The sequence below is a fragment of the Acomys russatus genome, chromosome 16, assembly GCF_903995435.1.
Source record: "Acomys russatus chromosome 16, mAcoRus1.1, whole genome shotgun sequence".
In the NCBI taxonomy this organism is placed as follows: domain Eukaryota; kingdom Metazoa; phylum Chordata; class Mammalia; order Rodentia; family Muridae; genus Acomys; species Acomys russatus.
The window spans coordinates 2,689,828-2,714,072 of record NC_067152.1 but is presented as its reverse complement, the minus strand read 5'-3'; the positions used below and the strand labels follow the sequence as shown (position 1 = coordinate 2,714,072).

Below are 24,245 nucleotides of genomic sequence, written 5' to 3'. Positions count from 1 at the left end.
CTATAATTATCAGCGAGCCGGTGACAACTCTCAGAGGCCCATTAGTGACCAACCTTCATTATTTTTCCAAAGATGTAAACTTTCATCTGGGCACATGAGCTGAGTGGCTCTGAGGGCAGGGCCCTCGAGATCCTAGGCTCACAGAGAAGCACTCAGTCTTGTCCTCTTGGTCCTACTGCCACCTAGTCAGGCCCCTTAGATTAGCAATGTGGTCCCATCCTTGTCCTGCCTCCCCCCCTCCCCGCCCCCCGCCCCGTGCTGAGGCTGCTGAGGCTGGAACCCCCGGGGCCCTGGTCATATAAGGTAAAAGCGCTACTCTGAGCCATGTCCCCAGCCCCTTCCTTTTCTTTTTTCTTTCTAGCTGCATCTTTGGGACTAGAGTTATACAAAACGGAGAAGAAAAACTTTGAGGAAGCCACTAGGCTTTAAGACAGAAACTCTAGGACTTCGGTGGCCACTAGACACCCATCAGTCCTTTCTGGCTGCACACTGGGCACACTGTTCCCTCTCAGGTGATGGTAAAAGATGTTAGCGTCCCAAGAGGCAGCCCTCCATGTTCCCTGTCTTGTCCTCTGGAGTTGGGACACAGGAAGACATCATGAAGTGCGTGCTGTTTACATGTGGCATCACCCCAAAGCCCTCCTCCTGGAAAGTGACCGGAAAGCAAAGCCATTGAGTGATTCCACCATGAACACTGACCGTTCACTGCTTGCTGGGCCCCTGGGTGCCTGAGGCATTGTCCTGCCTTCATAGGGTGATGTCTTCAGGGAGCAGGGAACCTGAACAGGACATCATGCAAACTGAATATCATGCAAAGCCGTCAGCTCTGCAGAATGATGTTGCAGAAGACAAGCTGGGTGGCTGTAGTAAAGATGATGGTGCTTTGCAGCAATCTCACCTGCAGCATCCTCCCCCACAGCATCCTCCCCTGCAGCACCCTCAGGATCCTTCCCCACAGCATCCTCCTCCACAGCATTCTCACCTGCATCACCCTCAGCATCCTCACTCACAACATCCTCACCCTCAGCAACCTCAGCATCCTCACCCTCAGCATCCTCACCTGCATCACCCTCAGCATCCTCACTCACAGCATCCTCACCCTCAGCAACCTCAGCATCCTCACCTGCAGCACCCTCAGCATCCTCACTCACAGCATCCTCACCCTCAGCAACCTCAGCATCCTCACCTGCAGCACCCTCAGCATCCTCACTCACAGCATTCTTCCCCACAGCATCCTCCCCTGCAGCACCCTCAGCATCCTCCCCCACAGCATCCCCACCCTCAGCATCCTCACCTGCAGCACCCTCAGCATCCTCGCTCACAACATTCCCCCCCATAGCATCCTCACCCGCAGCATCCTCACCTGCATCACCCTCAGCATCCTCACTCACAGCATCCTCATCCTCAGCAACCTCAGCATCCTCACCTGCAGCACCCTCAGCATCCTCACTCACAGCATTCTTCCCCACAGCATCCTCCCCTGCAGCACCCTCAGCATCCTCCCCCACAGCATCCTCACCCTCAGCATTCTCACCTGCATCACCCTCAGCATCCTCACTCACAGCATCCTCATCCTCAGCAACCTCAGCATCCTCACCTGCAGCACCCTCAGCATCCTCGCTCACAACATTCTTCCCCACAGCATCCTCACCCGCAGCATCCTCACCTGCATCACCCTCAGCATCCTCACTCACAGCATCCTCACCCTCAGCAACCTCAGCATCCTCACTCACAGCATTCTTCCCCACAGCATCCTCCCCTGCAGCACCCTCAGCATCCTCATCTGCGGCAGCCTCAGCATCCTTACCTGCAGCACCCTCAGCATCCTCACTCACAGCATCCTCACCCTCAGCATCCTCACCTGCAGCACCCTCAGCATCCTCACTCACAGCATCCTCACCTGCAGCACCCTCAGCATCCTCACTCACAGCATCCTCACCCTCAGCAACCTCAGCATCCTCACTCACAGCATCCTCACCCTCAGCATCCTCACCTGCAGCACCCTCAGCATCCTCACTCACAGCATCCTCACCCTCAGCATCCTCACCCTCAGCACCCTCAGCATCCTCACTCACAGCATCCTCACCTGCAGCACCCTCAGCATCCTCACTCACAGCATCCTCACCCTCAGCAACCTCAGCATCCTCACTCACAGCATTCTTCCCCACAGCATCCCCCCCTGCAGCACCCTCAGCATCCTCACTCACAGCATCCTCACCCTCAGCAACCTCAGCATCCTCACCTGCAGCACCCTCAGCATCCTCACTCACAGCATTCTCACCCTCAGCAACCTCAGCATCCTCACCTGCAGCACCCTCAGCATCCTCACTCACAGCATCCTCACCCTCAGCATCCTCACCTGCAGCACCCTCAGCATCCTCACTCACAGCATCCTCACCCTCAGCATCCTCACCTGCAGCACCCTCAGCATCCTCACTCACAGCATCCTCACCCTCAGCATCCTCACCTGCAGCACCCTCAGCATCCTCACTCACAGCATCCTCACCCTCAGCAACCTCAGCATCCTCACCTGCAGCACCCTCAGCATCCTCGCTCACAACATTCTTCCCCACAGCATCCTCACCCGCAGCACCCTCACCTGCATCACCCTCAGCATCCTCATCTGCAGCACCCTCAGCATCCTCATCTGCAGCACCCTCAGCATCCTCACTCACAGCATCCTCACCCTCAGCATCCTCACCTGCAGCACCCTCAGCATCCTCACTCACAGCATCCTCACCCTCAGCAACCTCAGCATCCTCATCTGCAGCACCCTCAGCATCCTCACTCACAGCATTCTTCCCCACAGCATCCTCCCCTGCAGCACCCTCAGCATCCTCATCTGCGGCAGCCTCAGCATCCTTACCTGCAGCACCCTCAGCACGCTCAGCAATGTCTCACAGCATCCTCATCTGTAGTACTCTCACCCACCACATCCTCACCTGCTCACCTGTTGGAAATATGAGAGGATTCTGTAGCAATGGGCCCAGTTTGGTCATCACTAATGCAGACATTTTTTTACTAGGGGGAGGTATTCACTCCAGACCTAGCAACTCTTAGTCTGAACACAGTTCTAACAGTATTACCTGGTTTGTGGGAGAAAGAGCAGTCTGTGCTACCAGAGGCAGGAGTGAAGGGAGGAGGCAGGAAAATGGGGTACTACCTAGGACCCCCGGTGGAGTGATCACTTCACACCTCTTCTGTCTGGCTATGACTGTGACCCACAGCAAAAGCAATAGTCATAGCCGAACATAAATGACAGCTTATATATCGTGTTTTCAAAGGTAGGGAGAAGGCGATCAAGTTTAGGGCAGGCCCCTCCAGGAAGTCCTTAGAGGGGCAAACCCAGTGCTCTAGAAGCACCATCAGAGCGTGTCTGCTGTTCCCATAATCCCCTGAGGAGCTCCACGTGCCAGGAGGTCGGTACAGTTGTCTCTAGGTTGCAGGTGAGGAAAAGGACATGCTGAGCTGGGATTTGAACCTGTGGAGTGCAGCAGCAGGCGTCATCCTCCACACTCACAACTGCACTATAGAAAGAGACAAAAGCATCACCCTGTTGGGATATAGGGAACCCAACACATTTCCACATGTCTCTCAGAACAAGGGGCATAGTCCTTGATGTACCCGCTTCCTTCCAGACACAAAAACGCTGTGATGTGGCCTTTGTTAGTAAAGGCAGGCACAGCCCAGATGCATGGTCACTTAGAACCCAGAACTCTGACAAGGACCGACTCCCAGCCCAGCATCACTTCAGCTATCAACCCCAGCACAGACACCTATGGTTATGGTGTTCCCTCCGAGTTCCTCATACCACTGGCCAACTACTATTCGTCAATTCCTCCTGTGTCAGGTAAGACACTGCTTGCTCCAGGACACCTCCCCTGATGGGCCAATTCATGCTGAGGCCCAAAGTCCCTCTTACAGCTCTCATGGTTCTTGGCTCACCAGACAATGTGTGACCTGACCAGCAGCTGGGAGCAGATCAGGGATTTGGCAATATCAGACAATGTGTATCTTGCTGTCTGGGGACTTCAGAGGTCTCCCTTGCTCAGACCCTGGCTCTCTTGCTGGGAACCCATGGGACATGACAGGCCACAGCTGTAGCAAGTAACTATTCCTAAGGTGGCAGCTGAACCCAATTATTGCTGCATCCCCTGCCTGGCCCTTGGGAGTTATCAATGCCCTTGAAGACTTGGAGGCAGAGGTGGAGGACCCAGCTGGCTTGTCACTGCCCACTTAGCATCTCTGAGGGCCAGGGAGACTAGGGGGCTGCCGTGTCGCTTGTCATCTGGGGGCTCAGTCAACAGTCAGCCACTCAGGCTGGTCAGGTCCTGCAGCCTCTTGGAGCTTGTCCTTGTCCTTCGCATTCTCATAGCACTATGTGTCGTTGCCTGTGGTGGGGGCAGCTGAGGTAATGGCACCCCAAGCTGTCTGATACACAACAGCACCACCGCGGGACAGGTTTGAGAGCCCCTTTCTGGGCCACCTACATGGTTGTGATCAGGTTACCACTCACAGGGCTTAGGTAATCCGCCGAGATTCTCTGTGCCTCCTCATCTGACAGGGACAGGATGCTATCCCTCCCAGGGTTGGGCACTTCAGTGGGAGAGAGATATAAAAAGGTTTGGCACACTGTAGCTGCTCAGTTGTCACAGTACTAGCCATTGAGCTGGATACAGGAATATTCTTCTTTTTCTTTTTCTTTTTTTTTTCTTCGTTGTTGTTGTTGTTTTGTTTGTTTGTTTGTTTTGTTTTGTTTTTTCAAGACAGGGTTTCTCTGCGTAGCCTTGGCTGTCCTGGACTCACCTTGTAGACCAGGCTGGCCTTGAACTCACAGAGGTCTGCCTGCCTCTGCCTCCCTAAGTGCTGGGATTACAGGCATGGTGGCACCCAACTACAGTAACACTCCTTTTAAAAATAGTTTTATTATTATGTATTTACATGTACATGTGTCTGTATTTGTGCATGAGGTTGGGGGCATCCCCTGGAGTTGGAAGTAACAAGCAGTTGTAAGCTGCCTGATGTGGGTGCTGGGAATTGAACTCGGGTCCTCTGCAGGAACAATACATGTTCTTACCACTTAGCCATCTCTCTGGTCCTACAGTCAACATTCTTTTTTTTTTTTTATCTTCCTACCCGCCCCAAAACCTTCGCCTGTTGCCAAAAAGAACAATTATGCTGTTGACACATGTGGACTTTTACCCTGTCTTTGGTAGAACTCAAGCACGTGTTTTATTTTGCAGTGATCTGGGTGGAGGTGAGGGCGAAACACAGGCTAGGCCAGCAATCTGCCCCTCGGTCACACCGCCACCTGTATCTTTGCTTTATTCCCGAGATCTGTGGATTGGCCTGGTGATGGCGACCTTGAGCCTGTGCCTGCAGGTGGGCCCCAGCACTGTGGGTCTGTCTGCTTCTTTCATGTCCACTCGGAAGTCATCTGTATAACTTAAAGTGGCTTTAGTGCCTCCCCACGTGGCTTCACTATGCTGTAACCGTATTTTGTTTGCCCTAACTAATTCCAGCCATTTAGAAGCAAACATTATTTTGCCTGAAGACAGAAGCTGGGGACAACTAGTGTCCATGGGGACAGAGTCCGTCATCACCTGTGAACTACATGGGCATCCAGGAAACCAGCTTCTCCTCAGATTCGTGTTCACATATACTCTCTCTCTCTTTTATTTTATTCACTTATTATTTATTTTTTGTGAATGGCTATTTTGTCTGCATGTGGCACCTGGTGCCCACAGAAGCCAGAAGAGAAAGTCAGATTCCCTGGAACTGGAATTACAGATGGTTGTGAGCCACCGTGTGTTTGCTGGGAATTGAACCTGGGACCTCTGGAAGAGCAGTCAGTGCCCTTAACCACCGAGCCATCTCTCCAGTACCCCCATGTTCCCATATTCTGAGGACTGTGATGGCCATATTTGTCCTATGGTTCTTGTTCCAAATACTTTTTTTTTTTTAAAGGCAGGATCTCACTTCGTTGCTCTGGCTAACCTGGAACTCACTTTGTAGACTAGGCTGACCTCAAACTCACAGAGTCTGTGAGTTTCCTCTGCCTCTGGAGTGCTGGGATTAAAAGCAGGCACCGGCTGGGCGGTGGTGGCGCACACCTTTAATCCCAGCACTTGGAAGGTAGGGTAAGGCAGATTGCTGTGAGTTCAAGGCCAATCTGGTCCAGGACAGTCAAGGCTACACAGAGAAACCCTGTCTCAAAAAACAAAAAAACAACAAAACAAACAAAAAGCAGGCACTACCAGGCGTGGTGGCATATGCCTTTAATCCCAGCACTTGGGAGGCAGAGGCAGGCAGATAGCACAGAGAAACCCTGTCACAAAAAAAACAAAACAAAAAAAGCAGGCACCACCAAATAAATCTGTTAATCTTAAAAACAATGAGGCCTGGCATGGTGGTGGCGTACACCTGTAATCCCAGCACTTGGGAGGCAGAGACTGGTGATCTCTGTGAGTTCAAGGCCAGCCTGGCTTATAGAGTGAGTTCCAGGACAGCCAGGGCTTCACAGAGAAACCCTGTCTCAGAAAGGCAAATGAAAAAGGAAGGAAGGAGTAAGATGATTCACCAGGCAAGTCTGAAGACCTGAATTAAAGCTCCCATAACTCACATGGTGGAAGGAGAAAACAGACTCCTAAAAGTCATCTGGCTTTCACATACATATCCTGGCAAGTACATGTGTAAGCACATGCACAAATAAACACATGTACGTTTTTGTTGTTGTTGGTTTTTGTGGTTTTTTGTTTTGTTTTTTTGTTTTGTTTTTTTTGAGACAGGGTTTCTCATTGTAGCCTTGACTATCCTGGACTTGCTTTGTAGACCAGGCTGGCCTCGAACTCACAATGATCCGCTTGCCTCTGCCTCCCAAGTGCTGGGAGATTAAAGGCGTACGCCACCACCGCCCGGCATAAACATGTGTAAAATAATAATAACACGGCTATTGAAGCCACACAGGGAGGGTGTCACTCCTCCCACGCTGCGGTGTGTGACCCGTCCTCCTCCTCCCACAGCTGCCCTGGGTACGCTGGACTTCAGCCTGCTCTACGACCAGGAGAGCAACGCACTGCACTGCACCATCAGCAAGGCTAAGGTAGGCCCAGTGCCACCCACAGCTCGGGGCTCAGGAAGTGGGCAGGGTCCTGCTTCTCCTTCTTGGGGGACCCTGCTATGTGGGGTACAGCTGCCCACATCCAAGATGGCCAGTTTCAGAATAGGATAGGGTGGGATTGCAGAAGGCCAGGCAGCTTTTAGAGTCTGTGAGGGGGTCACTGAGGAAAGGGAAAGTTAAGGGGAGTGGAGAGGAAGGGGACTGGATGCCACCGTTTCCAGGTTTCCCCACTCCCAACTCCCTGGAGCCCTTAAGCAGCTCCTATGCTGAGAGCCACAGGTGGTACTAGGCTCCAGGCAGGGTGGCAACCACTGGGTCTGAGCCCCAGAGGCCCTCTGAGCTTTGCTGTGGGGAGTCATGGATATCTGCAGACGACCTGTGGCCTGGTGGTCAAGCCGTCCTATCTCCTATGCTCTTCTGTGGCTCTGTTTTGAACCTGTGTCTGTTCCATGATCTCAACCACACTGTTCCCTTCACACTGCTCCCTCTGGGAGGAAGGTGCCAAAGTTGATGTTCTCCCGAAAGGTAAGGGCCCACGTGGCCGGTAGAGACCTTGTAGGGCTATAGAAGGCCAACCCAGCACACATGGAGGGGCTTCCAAGCGCCGCCAGACCCAGACCTCACCCAGCACCCCCAACCTGCAGCATCTCTTTAGGCTTCTCTCCAACCCCCCTGCCACTGAGGGGCTGCCCTTGGCTCTGTGTTTAGAGGGGGTCCCCCCACACCATACCTCTACCCAGCCTAGATCACTCATGTACATGACTACCATGGCCGAGGGCGAGAACCATCTACATTGGGCTCGGGGGCCCAGGCTGGGTTCTTGAAGGCCCAGCCACTCCATCCTGCATCCCTGGTCACACCTCGGATACCTTTCCATCCTAGGGAAACAGAGCTGAGCACCTGGTGACCCCAGGCTGGCAAGGTAGACGCAGGCTGCGGGGCCAGGCAGAGCCCATCCTCCCTTGCCTGCTGGCTTCGTAGAGCTTGTCTGTGCTTGGGGACCATATGTCAGACCACTCTGGTAGAGCCCAGCTTTTCTTCCTCGTCTCAGAACCTGGGGTTCCTGCTGCCTTCTCCCTGTTCCAGGTGTGTGTGCGTGCATGCGTGTGTGTGCATGTGTGTGTGTGTGCGCGTGCGTGTGTAACTCTGTGTCTGTGTACACAGACTGGGAGACTAAAAGCCTCTGAACCATGGTGAGGTAAAAGTCTACAAAAAGGACAGGCCTGGGAGCTACTGAGGCCCCAGCGGGGAGCCAGGGACTGTAAGCAGGAGAGCTCAGGCTCAGACCCTCTAGGGATTTGTAGTCTATGGACTTGGACTTCCCAGAATGCACTCTCACTTGGTACCTTCGTTAATTTTCTGTTGCTGTGATAAAAACTGACCAAAGCCTGGCATGGTGGCGCACGCTTGTAATCTCAGCACATGGGGAGGCAGAGGCAGGTGGATCACTGTGAGTTCGAAGCCAGCCTGGTCTACACAGTGAGTCCAGGACAGCCAAGGCTACACAGAGAAACCCTGTCTCGAAAAACAAAAACAAGCAAACAAAACCACTCACCAAAAGCAACTTGGGGAACAAAGAGATTATTTTATCTTCCCAGCTTGTGGTTCATCGTCCAGGGAAGTCGGGGCAGGTCTCTGGAGGCAGGAGTCGATGTAGAGGCCGTTAAGGAATGCTGCTTACTGGTTTGTTCTCCGTGGCTTGCTCAGCCTTTTTTATACATGCCCGAGACCATCAGCCCAGGGTAGCACCACCTAGGCTGGCTCCTCTCACATGCAACATCAATCAAGAACACGCATCACAGTCTTGCCCACAGGCCAATCTAGTCCGGGCCATTTCCTCTTCTCTAGTGACCCTAGCTTGCCTCATGTTGACACTTGGTCACCCTCCCCCCTCGGTGAGGCTGTGTCTCAGTTTGCTATCTGTAAACAGGATCCTCCCTCCACCCTTTGTGACTGCTGGACCACTTAGGAGGAAAACACTCAGCATCAGACACATCTAAACACAGGGGGACCTAGGGCACTAGCCCAGGAAAACCCCAACAGAGCCATTGCACTGGGAGACCAGCATTACTTCTTGACTGAGATAAAATATCACACACATGGGGCTGGAGTGACGGGTCCATGGTTAAGAGTGCTGTCTACTCTTCCGAAGGTCCCGGGTTCAATACCCAGCAACCACAGGGCAGCTCACAACTGTCTGTAACTCATGTTCCAGGGGATATGACACCCTCACACAGGCATACTTACAGGACTAGCACCAATGCACATTAAATGAAAATAAATAAAAAATTTTTAAAAATCACACACATGCCGGGCGTGGTGGCGCACGCCTTTAATCCCAGCACTCAAGAGGCAGAGGCAGGCGGATCGCTGTGAGTTCGAGACCAGCCTGGTCTACAAAGTGAGTCCAGGATAACCAAGGCTACACAGAGAAACCCTGTCTCGAAAAACCAAAAAAAAAAAAAAAATCACTTGGCTGTCCTGGACTGGCTTTGTAGACCAGGCTGGCCTCGAACTCACAGCAGTCCACCTGCCTCTGCCTCCCGAGTGCTGGGAATAAAGGCGTGCGCCACCATGCCCAGGCCCCAAACTGAAACTTCTTGCCCCTAAAACAGCTGCCTGTCTCCTCTTGCCTCTCTTCACCTGGCCTAAGCTAGGACCTTGGAGAAGCAAAGTCATGTAGTTTCTGTTCCTGTATGTCAGACCATCTCACCAGCTCTTAGACCTGTATGTGGCCCAGGCACCTGCCAGGTAGAAAGGTGTGAAAGTAACAGCAGGGACCACATCACAGTCAAGGGACCCAAAGAGCAGAACAGGCTTCATTGCCATCCTAGCATGGCAGCTGCCCCACCCCTACCACCACCCCCTCCCCAGCCAGCCCTTATGAACGCCCCCCCTACTGGGCCTCAGAAGTGGAACCTGCAGTATCTCTGGGTAATCCCCTGCCTCAAAGATCTGCAAGGGAAAAGAGAAACCAGTGAAAACATTGTAAACACGACTGATGTGTGAGAATTGTAGAAATAAGACAGAAACTCTCAGCTGTCCCCTACTCTGACTGGGCCACCAGATCCCCCCCAGGACAGTTGTCCTTCGCTCCCTGGGGGGGGGGTGGTGAGGAGCTGGCAGGGGAGCTGGGTGTGAAAGGCCACCACTCCCAAGGCATACCACATGCACTGTCTCCTGGCCAAACCCCAGCAGTTCTGGGCCTAACTTAAATCCCTCCCCCTCTCCCCCAGCTACTCCTCCGATGTCTTCTGAGGGTGTGGGCAGGGGAGGGAAGGCCCACGCGTTAGCCCTGCATCTTTTTCATTCCTCCTTGCTCTGTTCCACTCCAACTGCGGGGCTGGTTAACTCTTTACCTGTGATAAAGCCGAGGCTGCCAATCGCCTGCTCCACTAACTAGGAAGTTCACAGGCTGAGCTCTGACTCCCAAACCTGGGCCTGTGGTCACAACCCTCAAAGCTCCTCCAAGCCCACAGAGCTGGACCTGGTAAAAAGGTGTGGGCCACCTGGCCAGGAGCCGAGCCATCCCTCCCACACCTGTGTCGGCCACGGCCACGGCCACATACAGGGCCACGGCCACGTACACCTCTGCTGCCTCCCTACCCACCCCACCCCCACCCGGAAATACAATCCCCAGAAGGTTAGCTGAGGCTCTTGTGGGTCCCCCCTCCCCTGAGCTGTACGCTCCTGGGGCTGGCAAAAGGAACTGAGTTGAAATCAAAGTTAGTGAGGGGTGCCATCTTGTGGAAGGACCCTCCATGGCAGCCTGTGGCTTCTAAGGACACCAATCAACAGCGGGCAAATGCAGAGTGGGCAGTGGCAGTCGTGGCTGTTCTCCCAGGCTTGGAACAACGCGATTTCCCAGGTACCACCAAGAATGTAGGGGTGTGCTTACAGCCAGTCATGGAGGCTTGGGGTCAGAGAAACGGAAGGCCCAGCAAGGAGCAGTGTCTGGGCAGTGGAAAGAGAGGCAGGCCTCCCCAAGTGCAGAGTGAGGTGTGTCTTCTGGGTTCAGTTGTCACCAAGGCAGAACATAAAAAGACTTTACAGCCAAAGTGTGTGGGAGAGAAGCTTACCCCAGCACTGATTGGTCCCCAAGACTCTCCCACCTTCAGGGACAATGGAGATATCAGGGGAAGAGGCCCTCTCAGCAGGCCCTGTGTGTCCTTGCTCTCAACTCACACCCTCTCTGATCTCTGCTCAGGGCCTGAAGCCAATGGACCACAATGGACTGGCTGATCCCTACGTCAAGCTACACCTGCTGCCTGGAGCCAGCAAGGTGAGGGATTCCGGCACCGGCAATGGCACTAGCTTGGCATCTATGGCCTCCTTGGGACCTCATGAGTCCATTACCTATCTGCTAAATGGGCCCCAGGGAATGTCCAGGTTACATTTCCTACAAAGCCATTTTAGGCTGAGGTTCATATTATCCAGTGGGGGGCGGGGGGTGGGAAGACTCTGTGGGGTCAGGTGTGATAGCATGCGCATTTAATGGCAGCACTCAAGATGCAGAGGCAATCAGATCCATGTGTTAAAGGTCAGGCTGGTCTACATACATAGGGAAGCCCAGGTTTGCCCAGGATGCAGGGATGCATAGCACCTGCCCACAGGACCTGCCAGAGCCTTCAGCCTGTTGATGGGTCATTCTGCGGTTTTGTAAGGTGGCTGAATGGAAGGCGTTTGCTTGACCACAGAGCCCCTGTTCCCGCTTCCCAGCTGGGTGACCCAGCAGGAGAAGGGAGCACAGAGGCTGATATTCCACCAACCAGGCTTTCACTAGGAAAGCATGGGTTCCAGGCATAAGGAAGAGCCTGAGTAAAGGGGGGATGGGAAGGTGGGGAGGCGGGGGCGATCCAGGAAAGTTGTCCGTTTCTACCACTGGCTGGTCTAGCTATGGAACTCTCTCGTGACAGTGAGGAGAGAGGGGCGCCGGGGCAGCTAATGCTTATGAGGTTGGACACTTCAACTTCCCAGTGGGAATGAGTCACAGAGCAACTTCCTGCCCCCTGCAGGACCACCCCAGAGGCATGGCTTCTGTCCTGCTCCTGTCATCAGGGCCCTGGGTAGGGGGCGGGATGCTCCTCAGGGTAGCTTTCCAGTGGCTACCTCAACAAATTCCCACAGCTTAGCCATTTAAATTCACCCATCACCTCCCTGTCACCTAGACAGGTTGCACAGACTGGACCAGAGGGCCGCCTCCTTTCTGGAAACAGTCATTCCCTCTTTCCTTTCTAAGTAGAGGTGGTCCACTTCTCCCGCTGAGGCCCCTGCTCCATGTCTGAAGCCAGCTGAGCTAGTCCTGTCTCTCTTGGCTTCTTTTGTTTGCTGTCAAAGGCCTCTGTGGCCTCTCTCATGCCTCCAGAAAGTTTGCTGTTTTTAAGTCAGCTAATTAACAGTGTTGGTTTCACCCTCTGCATTAGGTCCCTTTTCTGTGTCAGATAATGCCTCCACAAACGAACGGAGGGATCAGGTGTCCAGCCTCTAAGGCCACACCCCTTCCGGACCAAAATAAGACCACTCTGTCTTTTTGCAGGCAAACAAGCTCAGAACAAAAACCCTTCGCAACACCCTGAACCCCATGTGGAACGAGACCCTCACTTATTACGGGATCACAGATGAGGACATGATCCGAAAGACACTGAGGTGGGTGAGGTCCCTCCCCGGCCCCCACCCCCCGTGCCTGCGCTCCATCCGGTGAAGTGAGTGAGGGCCCCCTCCTGTGCCTGCACCCCACCCGGGCACACCCTACCGCCTGTGAATTCCCACTGACTGTGGGAGCCAATCGCCCCCAGGATCTCCGTGTGTGATGAGGACAAGTTCCGCCACAACGAGTTCATCGGAGAGACCCGAGTGCCCCTGAAGAAGCTGAAACCCAACCACACTAAGACGTTCAGCATCTGCCTGGAGAAGCAGCTGCCAGTGAGTACAGGAAGGCTCAGGCACCGCAGTCCAGCAGGCGTTCACTGAGCATCTACTGCGTGCCATGCCGGGACTGTGTTCCAGGCACAGTTGCAGGAGATGGGAGATGGCACAGGGGCGGGGCAAGCCTAGACTGGATGGCACAGAAGTGGCAGGGGGGCATTTCACCTTCCACAGGTGACAAGGTAACAATTCTGCAGTGCTAGGGATTACCTCTAAGACCTGTGTGGCCATATATATGTGTGTGTGTGTGTGTGAGTACGCCTCTGTGTGTGCATGTGTTTTGTATTCTATGTGTGTGTGTATGCATGTATATATAGTCTATGAATGTGTGTTTGTGTACATATTGTGTGTATGTATGTGTGTGTGTGTGTATGTATTGTGTGTATGTATGTATATATGTGTGTGTGTGTGTAGTCTATGTGAGTGTGTGTGCAGTGGGGAGATGTGTGACTGTGTAGGCCTGTGTTGAACATGGAGTGTCTTTCTCAGTCGCTCTCCACCTCATTTTTTGAGTCAGGGTTCCCGCTGAAGCCAGCACTCACTAACTGACTGGTCGGCCAGTGAGCTGGGATTTTTCTGTCTTCCCAATGCTAGGATTACAGGTTTCTGCCCTGTGCCAGGCTTTCCAATGGTGCTGGGATCCAAACGTACACAGCAAGCTACTACTGACTGACTGAACAGGCCCCCTCATAGACCTCCTGCCTCTCCCTCCTGCCCCTCCCACCTGCCCCTCCCTCCTGTTCCTCCCTCCTGCCCCTTTAATTTTGATTATGAAACAGAGTCTTGCTAAGTTCCCCAGACTGACCTTGAATTTGCTCTAAAGCCCAGACTGACAGTGAACTCTTTTATTTGTTTGTTTGTTTTCTGCATTGTTTGTTTTTTATATTTGAGGCAGGGTTTGTCTGTATAGCCATCCCTGGCTGGTCTTGAATGTGCCTTTTGGATGAAAGGCATGCACCACCAGCACCAGCACCTGGCTGGCAATGAACCCTCCATCCTCCTGTCTCAGCTTCCTCAGTAGCCAAGAGTACAGGCCTGTGCCACAAGGCAGGGTATGGTGATCATTTTTACAGGCCAGGATGGCCAGGAGCAGAGAGGGGAGGGAGGAGAGGGCTGGAGCCAAGAACCAGATAGACTTGGGGGTTGGGGGAGTGAGGACTGAAACCTGGGCCGGGGCAGCTCCGGGTCTGTCTGGGTGCGTGGAGAGAGGCCATTCTCTAAGGGTAACTCAACTGGAACCCGTTAGGCCAGGAGTGCCTTGAGATGCCCTGAGGAGACAGTGCATAATTCTTCCACAGACATTGTAATTGCTCAGCATGATGTCAGGACAGATTTGGCCCCTGGTGGCCTTTAGCAGCTGAGCCCTCCCAGAGTCTTCGGGCCTGTTCCTTTCCAATCACTCTCCTGCCTGCCTCCTCACCTCATCTCTGCTTCTTCTGGTTTATAGGGGCTGAGGGTCTAGGGAGCCCCAGTGGTCAGGGTCAAGAGAGACAAGCTAAACCAGTTAGTTGGTCGTGGTGGTGCACACCTTTAATCCCAGCACTCGGGAGGCAGAGGCAGGCGGATCGCTGTGAGTTTGAGGCCAGCCTGCTCTACAAAGAGAGTCCAGGACAGCCAAGGCTAACACAGAGGAAACCCTGTCTCGAAAAACAGAGAGAGAGAGAGAGAGAGAGAGAGAGAGAGAGAGAGAGAGAGAGAGAGAGAGAGAGAGAGAGAGAAAGGGACATGTTCGAGGGGAGGAAGGCCAGTATTTAACCCCTGTATGCCAGGCTTGGCAAGGTCTGGAGCCTGGGACATAGGAACCCACGCAGTAGCTGAGACACTGCCTTTGTGCATGGCTTTCTCACCCTGTATTCTCATATGCCACGTTCTCTCCACTCAGGTGCATAAGTCACGGGGAAAACCTTTGCTGATGTGGTATTTAGTCACTTGCCAGAGGTGACCCAAATTTCCCAAATGGCCTATACCTCTCAGAAAGGCACTACCAGCCCCTGTGAGCTGTGTCCATGAGTTCTGGCCTTGGATATCACAAGACTCTGTATGCACACACATGCATGAGTACATATGGAGTGTTATGTGCACGTGCGCACTGTGTGTATGTGTGTGTACATGTGTGTGAATGCGCATGCATGAGTATTGTGCCGTAAGGGTTCCAGAAGCCATACTTTGGCCTCTTTGTTGCTCATTGGCCAGCTTAGGGATGATACATGGTGACCACAGGACTGACGCTTGGGATAACTACTCTGGTTTAAGGGCATGTTTTGGTGGTTTTCAGATTTTATACTCTATTATTACTTGTTTTAAGTAAATACCTGGTTCGGTGTTTGTCATATGAAAGAGTCTAAAGTATGGTAGTGTGCCCTTGAGAACATCTCTGCTCACACATACTACACGCAGAGCCTAGGATCACACACCTGCAGTGTCAGACATGACTGCCCGAGTGTTGAGATGCCAAGGCTATATATGAATTCAGGGTGAACTCTGGGATCAATTAGCCATGTCTGCTCTGGCCTGTGGGTCACAGGCATCCCCTTCCCCACCTCACAGGACTCTCATCTTCGGGAAGGTTTGGACATGGCCACATGGGGGCCTCGGGGCAGCCCCAAGCTGAGCACAGCTGCACACAAAGGCTGAGCCTATGAAAGAGGAGCCTGGCAGATCCTGGGGAGGGACCCTCAGGGACAGGGGCTTCTGACAGTCATGGAGGAGGGCACCAGCTCAGCACTGGCAAGGCTTGTTTGAGTGTGAAGAGGGGCAGGTGGGGGGGCGGGTAGGAGGTAGAGGGGGGGGGCGGGACGACATGACACGACAGGGGGGTCGGACTTCCTGCCCAGAATCTGCAAACCAAGCCATCTCTGTCACTGCCACTCATTTCTGCTGAAGGCAAAAGCAGCTTCGTGAGAAATGGAAATGGAGGGGCCAGGGGCCAGGCTGTGTTGCAGAAAAATTATACTTAAGGACCCAGAAGTTACTCCCTCCAGCCGGGCGTGGTGGTGCATGCCTTTAATCCCAGCACTTGGGAGGCAGAGGCAGGTGGATCGCTGTAAATTCGAGGCCAGCCTGGTCTACGAACCAAGTCCAGGACAGCCAAAGCTAACACAGAGAGAACCTGTCTCCAAAAACAAAACAAGCTAGAGATGGACCAAGGACCTCACTTTTGCACTGTGCCACCAAGTCGCACCGCCAGCCAGCTGGGTTCCATAGATCTTGCTATGTCCAAGCCTAGCTGAGCGCGCCAGATGGACACTAGGGGAGTGAGATTATGGACCATTTCACCATCTGCTTAGCCAAAAAGGTGGAGGCAGACAAGGATGGCAGAGTGACCACCCTCTCCTACAGGTGGACAAGGCGGAGGACAAGTCCCTGGAGGAGCGAGGTCGCATCCTCATCTCACTCAAGTACAGCTCACAGAGACAGGGTCTGCTGGTGGGCATTGTGCGCTGCGCACACCTGGCTGCCATGGATGCCAACGGCTACTCGGACCCCTACGTGAAAACGTGAGTACGCAGCAGGCCTGCGCCTTACTCCCCTGCTCACCCAGAAGAGCCAGGGTCCTACATGCCGGGAGGCTGAGCCCAGCATGGCAGGCACTGAGGGGGTCTTTGTCCACCAGGGCGTTTTCTTCTATATTCCTTTTGTGACTCTGGGTTTAAGTGCAGCCATCTCATTTCGTAGATGGAGACGCTAACGCCTGCAGAAGGGTCACCCTCTGGGAGAGAGAATAGTTATCTCTTGTTGGTGATGGGAGACATGGCCACCCTGGCATTTAAAGTCCAAATTCCTCGAATTTCAGATCCTGCTGTCTCTACCTCCTGATCGCAGTCACTGAAAGTGTGACCCACCACACACAGACATGTGGCCCTAGAGATCAAATGTGAGGTCCAGTGATGCAAGGTCACTAGTGCCCCAGGCTCATAAGCAAGTTGAAAGAGGAGGCTGGACCAGCTCCCGGAGCCAGAAGGCTTGGGGGCGCTGGCAAACAACCTTTGCCAAGTCTTCGTGTGTGTCCCCAGCCCTGTGTCTCCCCTCCCTACCACTGACAGTGCAGCTGTGGACAGACACTGGCTAGGGGTTGTACCAATGGTCTGGGCCCCACAAGAGTAGACCTGGCTTGGGAAGGCTGTTCTCAAAGATCCAGGAGGCAGGTAGAAGTGGGCAGCCTTTTGGGGAGAGAAAGGGGGCAAGTGCCACAGAGCCCACTGTCAGTGCCTGGCACACTTCACAGTGGCATGAATGCTATCCGAGTTCACAGGGTTACTCTCCCGAGAGGAGCCTTGGAGAAGAACTCAGCCTGACTCACAACGACCTGTAACTTCAGTCCCAGGGGCTCTGATGCTACCTTCTGGTCTCAGAGGGCATCAGGTGTGTATACATGGCGCACATACATACATGCAAGTGCTCACACACACACATAAAAGAAAAAAGTTTGTCTTTTTTAAAAAAAAAGAGCTGGGCAAAGCGGCACATGCCTTTAATCCCAGCACTTGGGAGGCGGAGGCAGATCACTGTGAGTTTGAGGCTAGCCTGGTCTACAAAGCGAGTCCAGGACAGTCAAGGCTAAACAGAGAAACCCTGTCTCAAAGAACTAAAAGCGAAAACAAAACAATACAGCACTCAGGAGGCAGAGGCAGGCGGATCACTGTGAGTTCAAGGCCAGCCTGGTTTACAAAGAGAGTCCAGGACAGCCAGGGATACACAGATAAAACCCTGTCTCAAAAAACACAAAAAAGAAAAGGAAAGAAAGAAAGAAAGAAAGAAAGAAAGAAAGAAAGAAAGAAGAGAAACCCAAAAAGATGGAAGAAAGAAAGAAAGAAAGAAAAAAGAAAACAATAACAAACAAAAGCCTCCCTCTGAGCATGTGCAGACTTTTCCTTGTCATTACTCCCTAAGCAACAGAGCAGCAGCCATGTGTGCAGCGTTTGTAGTGGCTCAGATGACTCAGAAGTATACAGCAGGCTGTGGGGGCTTCTGTGCAGATGTCAGCTCGTTTTATGTAAGGACTCAAACATCTACAGATGTGCCCTGGAGCACATCCTCCACCAGCACTGAGGACCACTGCGTTTCTTTTCTTTCTTTCTTTCTTTTTAATTTAATTTTCTTTTTAAGATTTATTTATTATTTATGCAACATGTGTGCCTGCAGGCCAGAAGAGGGCACCAGACCTCACTATAGATGGTTGTGAGCCACCATGTGGTTTCTGGGAATTGAACTCAGGACCTTTGGAAGAACAGACAGTGCTCTTAACCTCTGAACCATCTCTCCAGCCCCCCCTCCCCCACTGCGTTTCTTAAGCTGTGCAGAGGGTTCCTGGGTGGTACAGGGAGGTATGGAGCGGCAGGATTGGAGGGTCTGCGGGGTGTGTGTCACCTCCACCTGTCACAGTCCATTTCTCTTCAGGCAGAAATGAGATGCAGAACCAACCTGGTGTGAACATTTAAAATCATGTTTGATGCCAATCTGCTGGGCGAACTCCAACTCCAGGTCATGTGAAGGATGACTCAGAGCCCAGGGTCTCCCTTGGTGCTGATTTGCACAGACAAAGTGGCTGGAGCCGTAGCAGGAAGTGTTCATCACTCAGGGTTCCTCCCTGCCCCTTGGGTCCATGTCAACATGTTGTCTATCCTCTGTGTGATGGTGGGGAAAGGCTGATGAAGTTCAGTACTGGTGAAGTGTCTCCCTTTTCTTTGTGGGAGTTGGGGGGTTGGGGCAGAAGCTGGATCTCACTGTGTACCCCAGGCAGCCCATGAACTTGTAATCTTCCTGCCTCAGCCGTCCGAGAACTGGAATTGTAGACATGAGTCACCAGACCCAACCCTCAGTTTGTTGAATCTGAGGGTCTAGGACCAGCAGATACAGAAGCTGTTTTGTTCTTATCCCCAAAGCCTCTTAGCTCCAGCCATCATCCTCTGGCCTGGTCTATCCCAATAGCATCGCCTTTTCCAGGATTTCACATCGAGCATCATGTGGATGCAGCCTCAGGCCAGGCTTCTCCTTGCAATGAATGGCTGAACCAAGGTTCACCCACACAGTGTATGCACTAGAGACGCCATCTTTGGTATGGCCATCTGCCTAGCTTCCAGCATGGACATAAAATGTGAATTCGTTGTTAATCAGTTTACCAGCTGGTGGGGGCACATGAAGTTGTTTCCGTTTTGGATGATCATGTGAAACGGCCACTAGCTGGTAATCAGTAAGCCAGGCAGTGAACATGTGACATCTTAGCACTTGGGAGGCAGAGGCCCAGAGAGATGGATGGAGAGTGTACAAGGCCAGCCTGGGCTACATACTGAGAACCAGGAAAGCCAGGCTGTAGAGCCAGACTATGTCACAAATATAAAACAAACCCCCAAGTGTCGACAGGGATCGTCATCAGTCTCCATTGCAACCACCATCCTTTTTTTTTTTTTTTTTAATATTTATTTATTTATTATTTATACATATTCTGCTCACATATGTGCCTGCCTGCCAGAAGAGGGCACTATCTCATTATAGATGGTTGTGAACTACCATGTGGTTGCTGGGAATTGAACTCAGGACCTTTGGAAGAGCAGACAGTGCCCTTAACCTCTGAGCCGTCTCTCCAGCCCACAACCGCCATCCTTTAACACGTACTTCCTCATGCTTGCCTTAACAAACCAATATTAGACGTATAACAAAGGCTGGATTGTGGTGGTCGCATCTGTAATCCCATCACTTAGGATGCGGAGGCAGGGGGATCAGGAATTCAGGGTCACCCTAGCCATCCTAGGAGACTGGGAACAAAACAGTATGTGTGCGTGCAGAGGTCAGAGGACAACTTGTAGGAATCCTTTCTCTCTTTCCACTTCAGTGCTCTGGGAGCATGGAACCGATGAACTCACACGCCTTGAGCAGTGACTGCTAAGCCCCCCAGCAACCTGCCGGGCCTCCAGTAAGGGTTTTAAAACAACAGCACTCAGCTTTTCCGAGGACGAAGTTTGGCAAAAACCAGGCAAAGAGTTTGGCTCTGATCAGCATGCCTATGTACATTTTATTTTTTTATTTATTTTTATTATTATTATTATTTTTTTTTTGGTTTTTTTTTTTTTTTTTTTGGTTTTTCGAGACAGGGTTTCTCTTTCTCTGTGTAGCCTTGGCCATCCTGGACTCACTCTGTAGACCAGGCTGGCTTCGAACTCACAGCAATCCGCCTGCCTCTGCCTCCTGAGTGCTGGGATTAAAGGCGTGTGCCACCACGCCTGGCCTCCTATGTACATTTTAAACCTCTGGGAAACTGGTCATTTACTGTGTTGAGGTCCCCAGTGCCACCCGCTGAGCAGAAACAAGGCATTCATCACACAACTGTGACGTGTGCAGCGACAGGGTGGGAGGTTCTGAAAAAGAGTTCAGAGGGCTTCCTACACCCCCACGTGAGTGACCTCCAGTCATGAAGAAAGGAGATTTTTTTTTTTCATTTTAGTTTATGTGCATTAGTGTGAGGGTGTCAGATCTTGGAGTTACAGACAATAGTGAGCTGTCATGTGGGTGCTGAGAATTGAACCCAGGTCCTTGGGAAGGGCAGGCAGTGTTCTTAACCACTGAGCCATCTCTCCAGCCCCCAAGAAAGGAGACTGAGCCTGGCTTCCAAGCATCACTCTTGCTAGCTGTGTGGCCTTGGGCAAGTCACTCCACCTCTCTGGGCCTAGAGGATTAAAATGTAAGGAGGGAAGGGCACAAGCTTTGCCGTGGCCCCACTGCTATTTCCCTGATAACTGACAAAAGAGAACCTCCCTCAAGGCTCTGGCAAAGGAGCGATGCTTGCCCTGCTCAGGGGATGTACTGAAAGGTTGACTTTTACACACAGTTGAGAAGAATGGATCTTTCTGAATGGTCTCTCTGTGTAATGGCCCTGGCTGTCCTGAACTTGCTTTGTAGACCAGGCTGGCCTCGAACTCACAGTGATCCACCTGCCTCTGCCTCCCGAGTGCTGGGATTAAAGGCATGCGCCACCTCGCCCAGCTATTATGGTGTGTGATTTCTTAATAAATCTACTGGATGTGTGCGTGCACATGCGTGTGCACATGCATGAGCTCTTAGCACTTGGGATGAGCTGAGATCAGTTTGTAGAGCATTTGCCTTACTTGCGTGAGACGTTAGGTTCAGTGTCAAGCACCACAATGCCCCCATACCAACACAACCCCACCCCACCCCCCAAAAAAGCGACAATTCCAGAACAAGAGGCAAACTCTGCTTTACAAAACTGGCTCTCCTGTGGGAGGTTCGAGCTTTGTAAAGATCAGGTTTCCAGAGAAAAGACGGCAGCCTCTCCTGGGGACGCAGGTGTGTGTGGGCAATCGTGCAGCTGCCTGAGTGTTGCCCCCAGGTGGACAGGCTGGGGACTCCAGGGTTAGGACAAAGGTGCTCCAGGGTGGAGCCCCGTAGCACTGTACATTCTGCAGCTCGCAACCCCCCCACCCCCCTCCACCCCCGCCTCTGATTGTCCCCAATTATCACTCTAGATACCTGAAGCCAGATGTAGACAAGAAATCCAAGCATAAGACGGCCGTGAAAAAAAAAACGCTAAACCCAGAGTTCAATGAGGTATGGCCACGGGCTGCGGGCGGCTTCATGAGGAGCTTTGGGATTCCCCTGGGCTGGGTGGGGGGTCTGGAGGGACCTGAGTTTTAAAGGGGGCACAGTGGGAACAGGGAAGTGGTAAGAGAGAGTGGGGAGCAGCTGGCAGAAGAGCCCTTAGCCATGGTGGGTAAGGCTCCACCAGACTGCTTGGCAATGGAGAAGCTCATGGGAATAAGGAACCTTCTAGAACGCTGATGCTGATGGAGGTAGAAGGAAAGCCGGTGTGGTGGTGCACACCTGTAATCCCAGCACTCAGGGAGGCAGAGGCAGGGTTTTCTGTGAATTCGAGGTCAGCCTGTCTACAGAGCAAGTCCAGGACAGCCAAAGCTATACAGAGAAACCCTGTCTCAAAAAACCAGAGAGAGAGAAAGAGAGACGGGGGGGGGGGGGGGAGGGGGGGGGACTCCTAAGTTTCCTTCTGGACGACAGGGTTGGAACCAGAGATGTAAGCAAAATGGGGAGATAACCTTGGGGCGTCGTGAGGACTCAAGACATCCCAGTAGATGTGGCAAGAGAGCTGTGAATACAGTGATTGCAGTACCATGAACTTACTAAAATACTGCATCCGCTTTTTTTTTTTTTGCAATTTCTGTTTGTAACTCAATTGCACAGTTTTCAAGAGTCAACTTTGTAGATGGGAAGGTCATGACACAGTGCCTAAAGGGAAGACAGGCAGGACAGGACAAGTGGGTGCCCAGGGGTCCTCAGAGCAGAGAGTGGGATACAGACTGGGAGATGAGGGGCGGGGTCTTCCACTGAGTAAGGTGGCGGGGAAAAGCAGAGTGCCTCGGGCCTGACACGGCCACAGCTTCCCAGGAGGCGGGGTAGCAGGTGATTGGGAAGCAAGGCCAGTCCCAGAGGACAGGGGGAAGGACAACAAAGACTCTTTACTGGACAGTTAGCTGCAGCCAGGCTCTCTGCAGCATCTGGGACTGAAGGGCGGGTGGATGGAGGGAGGAGCCTGCTTAGGCTCCCATCAGGCAGAAGTGGGCAGGTTGGTTGGAGGCACATACCGACCTTCAGCACACCCCCGCGTGGCCTTGGCTCTAACACACTCCTCTGGCCAGCAGGAGTTCTGTTACGAGATCAAGCACGGAGACCTGGCCAAGAAGACCCTGGAGGTCACTGTCTGGGACTATGACATTGGGAAATCCAACGACTTCATCGGTAAGGAATACAAAGGAAATGTCGCTTTGCTGTGTGCCTGTCCTTGCCAGATAGGAGCCTGTGTAGCCTTGGCTGCCCTAGACTAGCTTCGTAGACCCGGCTGGCCTGAAACTCACAGTGATCTGCCTGCTTCTGCCTCCCCAGTGCTGGGATTAAAGGTGTGCGCCACCAACGCCTGGCTAAAGATTTTTTTTTAATATTTTATTTAATTTTAATTTATGTACGTTGGTGTGAGGGTGTCAGATCTTGGAGTTACAGACAGTTTGTGAGCTGCCATGTGGGTGCTGGGAATTGAACCCTGGTCCTTTGGAAGAGCAGGCGGTGAGTGCTCTTAACCACTGAGGCATCTCTCCAGCCGCCTCTCCCCCCATTTTATTTATTTTATTTTATTTTTTTATTTTTTGGTTTTTCAAGACAGGGTTTCTCTGTGTGGCCTAGGCTGTCCTGGACTCACTTTGTAGACCACGCTGGCCTCGAACTCACAAGCAATCTGCCTGCCTGTGCCTCCTGAGTGCTGGGATTAAAAGAGTGCACCACCACGCGCCCCGCTGAGCCTGAGAACCTCTTATCCCTAGTGACTGGGACCTTGGACACTCTCCAAACTGTACTCATGGGACAAAAGACAGGCCCAGAGAGGGAAGGAAGCCAGGGAAGGCCTCACCACTCTGTGGTGACCTAGCATGACGGTGGGCACCCAAGGCTAGACTCAGAGCCTAGGTGACCACAAGTTTCCGGTGGGCATGATATTGGTGCGCAGTGGGCACTGGAGTACTTCGTTTCTCTTTTCAACCCTCAATGAGTGCCAGGGAACCCTGCCCCACGCTGTTGTGGTCTCTAGTAGAGGAAGGAACATCAAACTCTGGGTCAAGTGGGCAGGGGGTAGCTGGAAGCCAGGCACTGTCTACACATGGCTATGCAGGAGAGAGGGCCCAGACACTGGGGTCCCTGTACCCAGGCTGCCCCTCTCGCCTCTTCCGCAGGTGGAGTGGTTCTGGGCATCAACGCCAAGGGAGAGCGCCTGAAGCACTGGTTTGACTGCCTGAAAAACAAGGACAAGAGGATTGAGCGCTGGCACACGCTCACCAACGAGCTCCCAGGGGCTGTGCTCAGCGACTGACTGGCTGTCCTATCTGCTGCCACCCACCCATGCCACCCGGCTCACACAGGTCTCCAGCCCTGGGCTTTCTCAGCTGCCAACAAGGGCTATGGCCCTCAAACGGGCAAGATCCAGGTCGCCTGCTCGGACATAGCTACTGCAGCCCCTGCTTGGAGGCCACGGAGCACCCGGGCCTCCTCTTCCTCCTCCGAAGGACAAGGAAGACACACATTAAACCTGTTTCAGCCCCCTGGCGCCCAGGTGGACTGGAGCTGGGAGGAGTCAACCTCAGTTCCGCCCAGAGGAAGGGCTATCTAGGGTGAGGACCTATTGGAGGTGAGG

General features: G+C 52.8%; 1 protein-coding gene across 1 annotated transcript in view; it reads left to right on the top strand.

The window, feature by feature from the left end:
- The window catches only part of Doc2b (double C2 domain beta), a 29,308-nt gene extending 5,063 nt beyond the window's left edge, over positions 1-24,245 (top strand). Inside the window, exons 2-9 of the mRNA XM_051157979.1 lie at positions 7,023-7,102; positions 11,328-11,402; positions 12,657-12,766; positions 12,916-13,042; positions 16,385-16,542; positions 21,523-21,604; positions 22,711-22,807; positions 23,788-24,245. Of these exons, the coding sequence (XP_051013936.1) occupies positions 7,023-7,102; positions 11,328-11,402; positions 12,657-12,766; positions 12,916-13,042; positions 16,385-16,542; positions 21,523-21,604; positions 22,711-22,807; positions 23,788-23,924 (866 nt within the window). The 3' untranslated portion in view covers positions 23,925-24,245. The remainder of the gene's footprint in view (positions 1-7,022; positions 7,103-11,327; positions 11,403-12,656; positions 12,767-12,915; positions 13,043-16,384; positions 16,543-21,522; positions 21,605-22,710; positions 22,808-23,787) is intronic.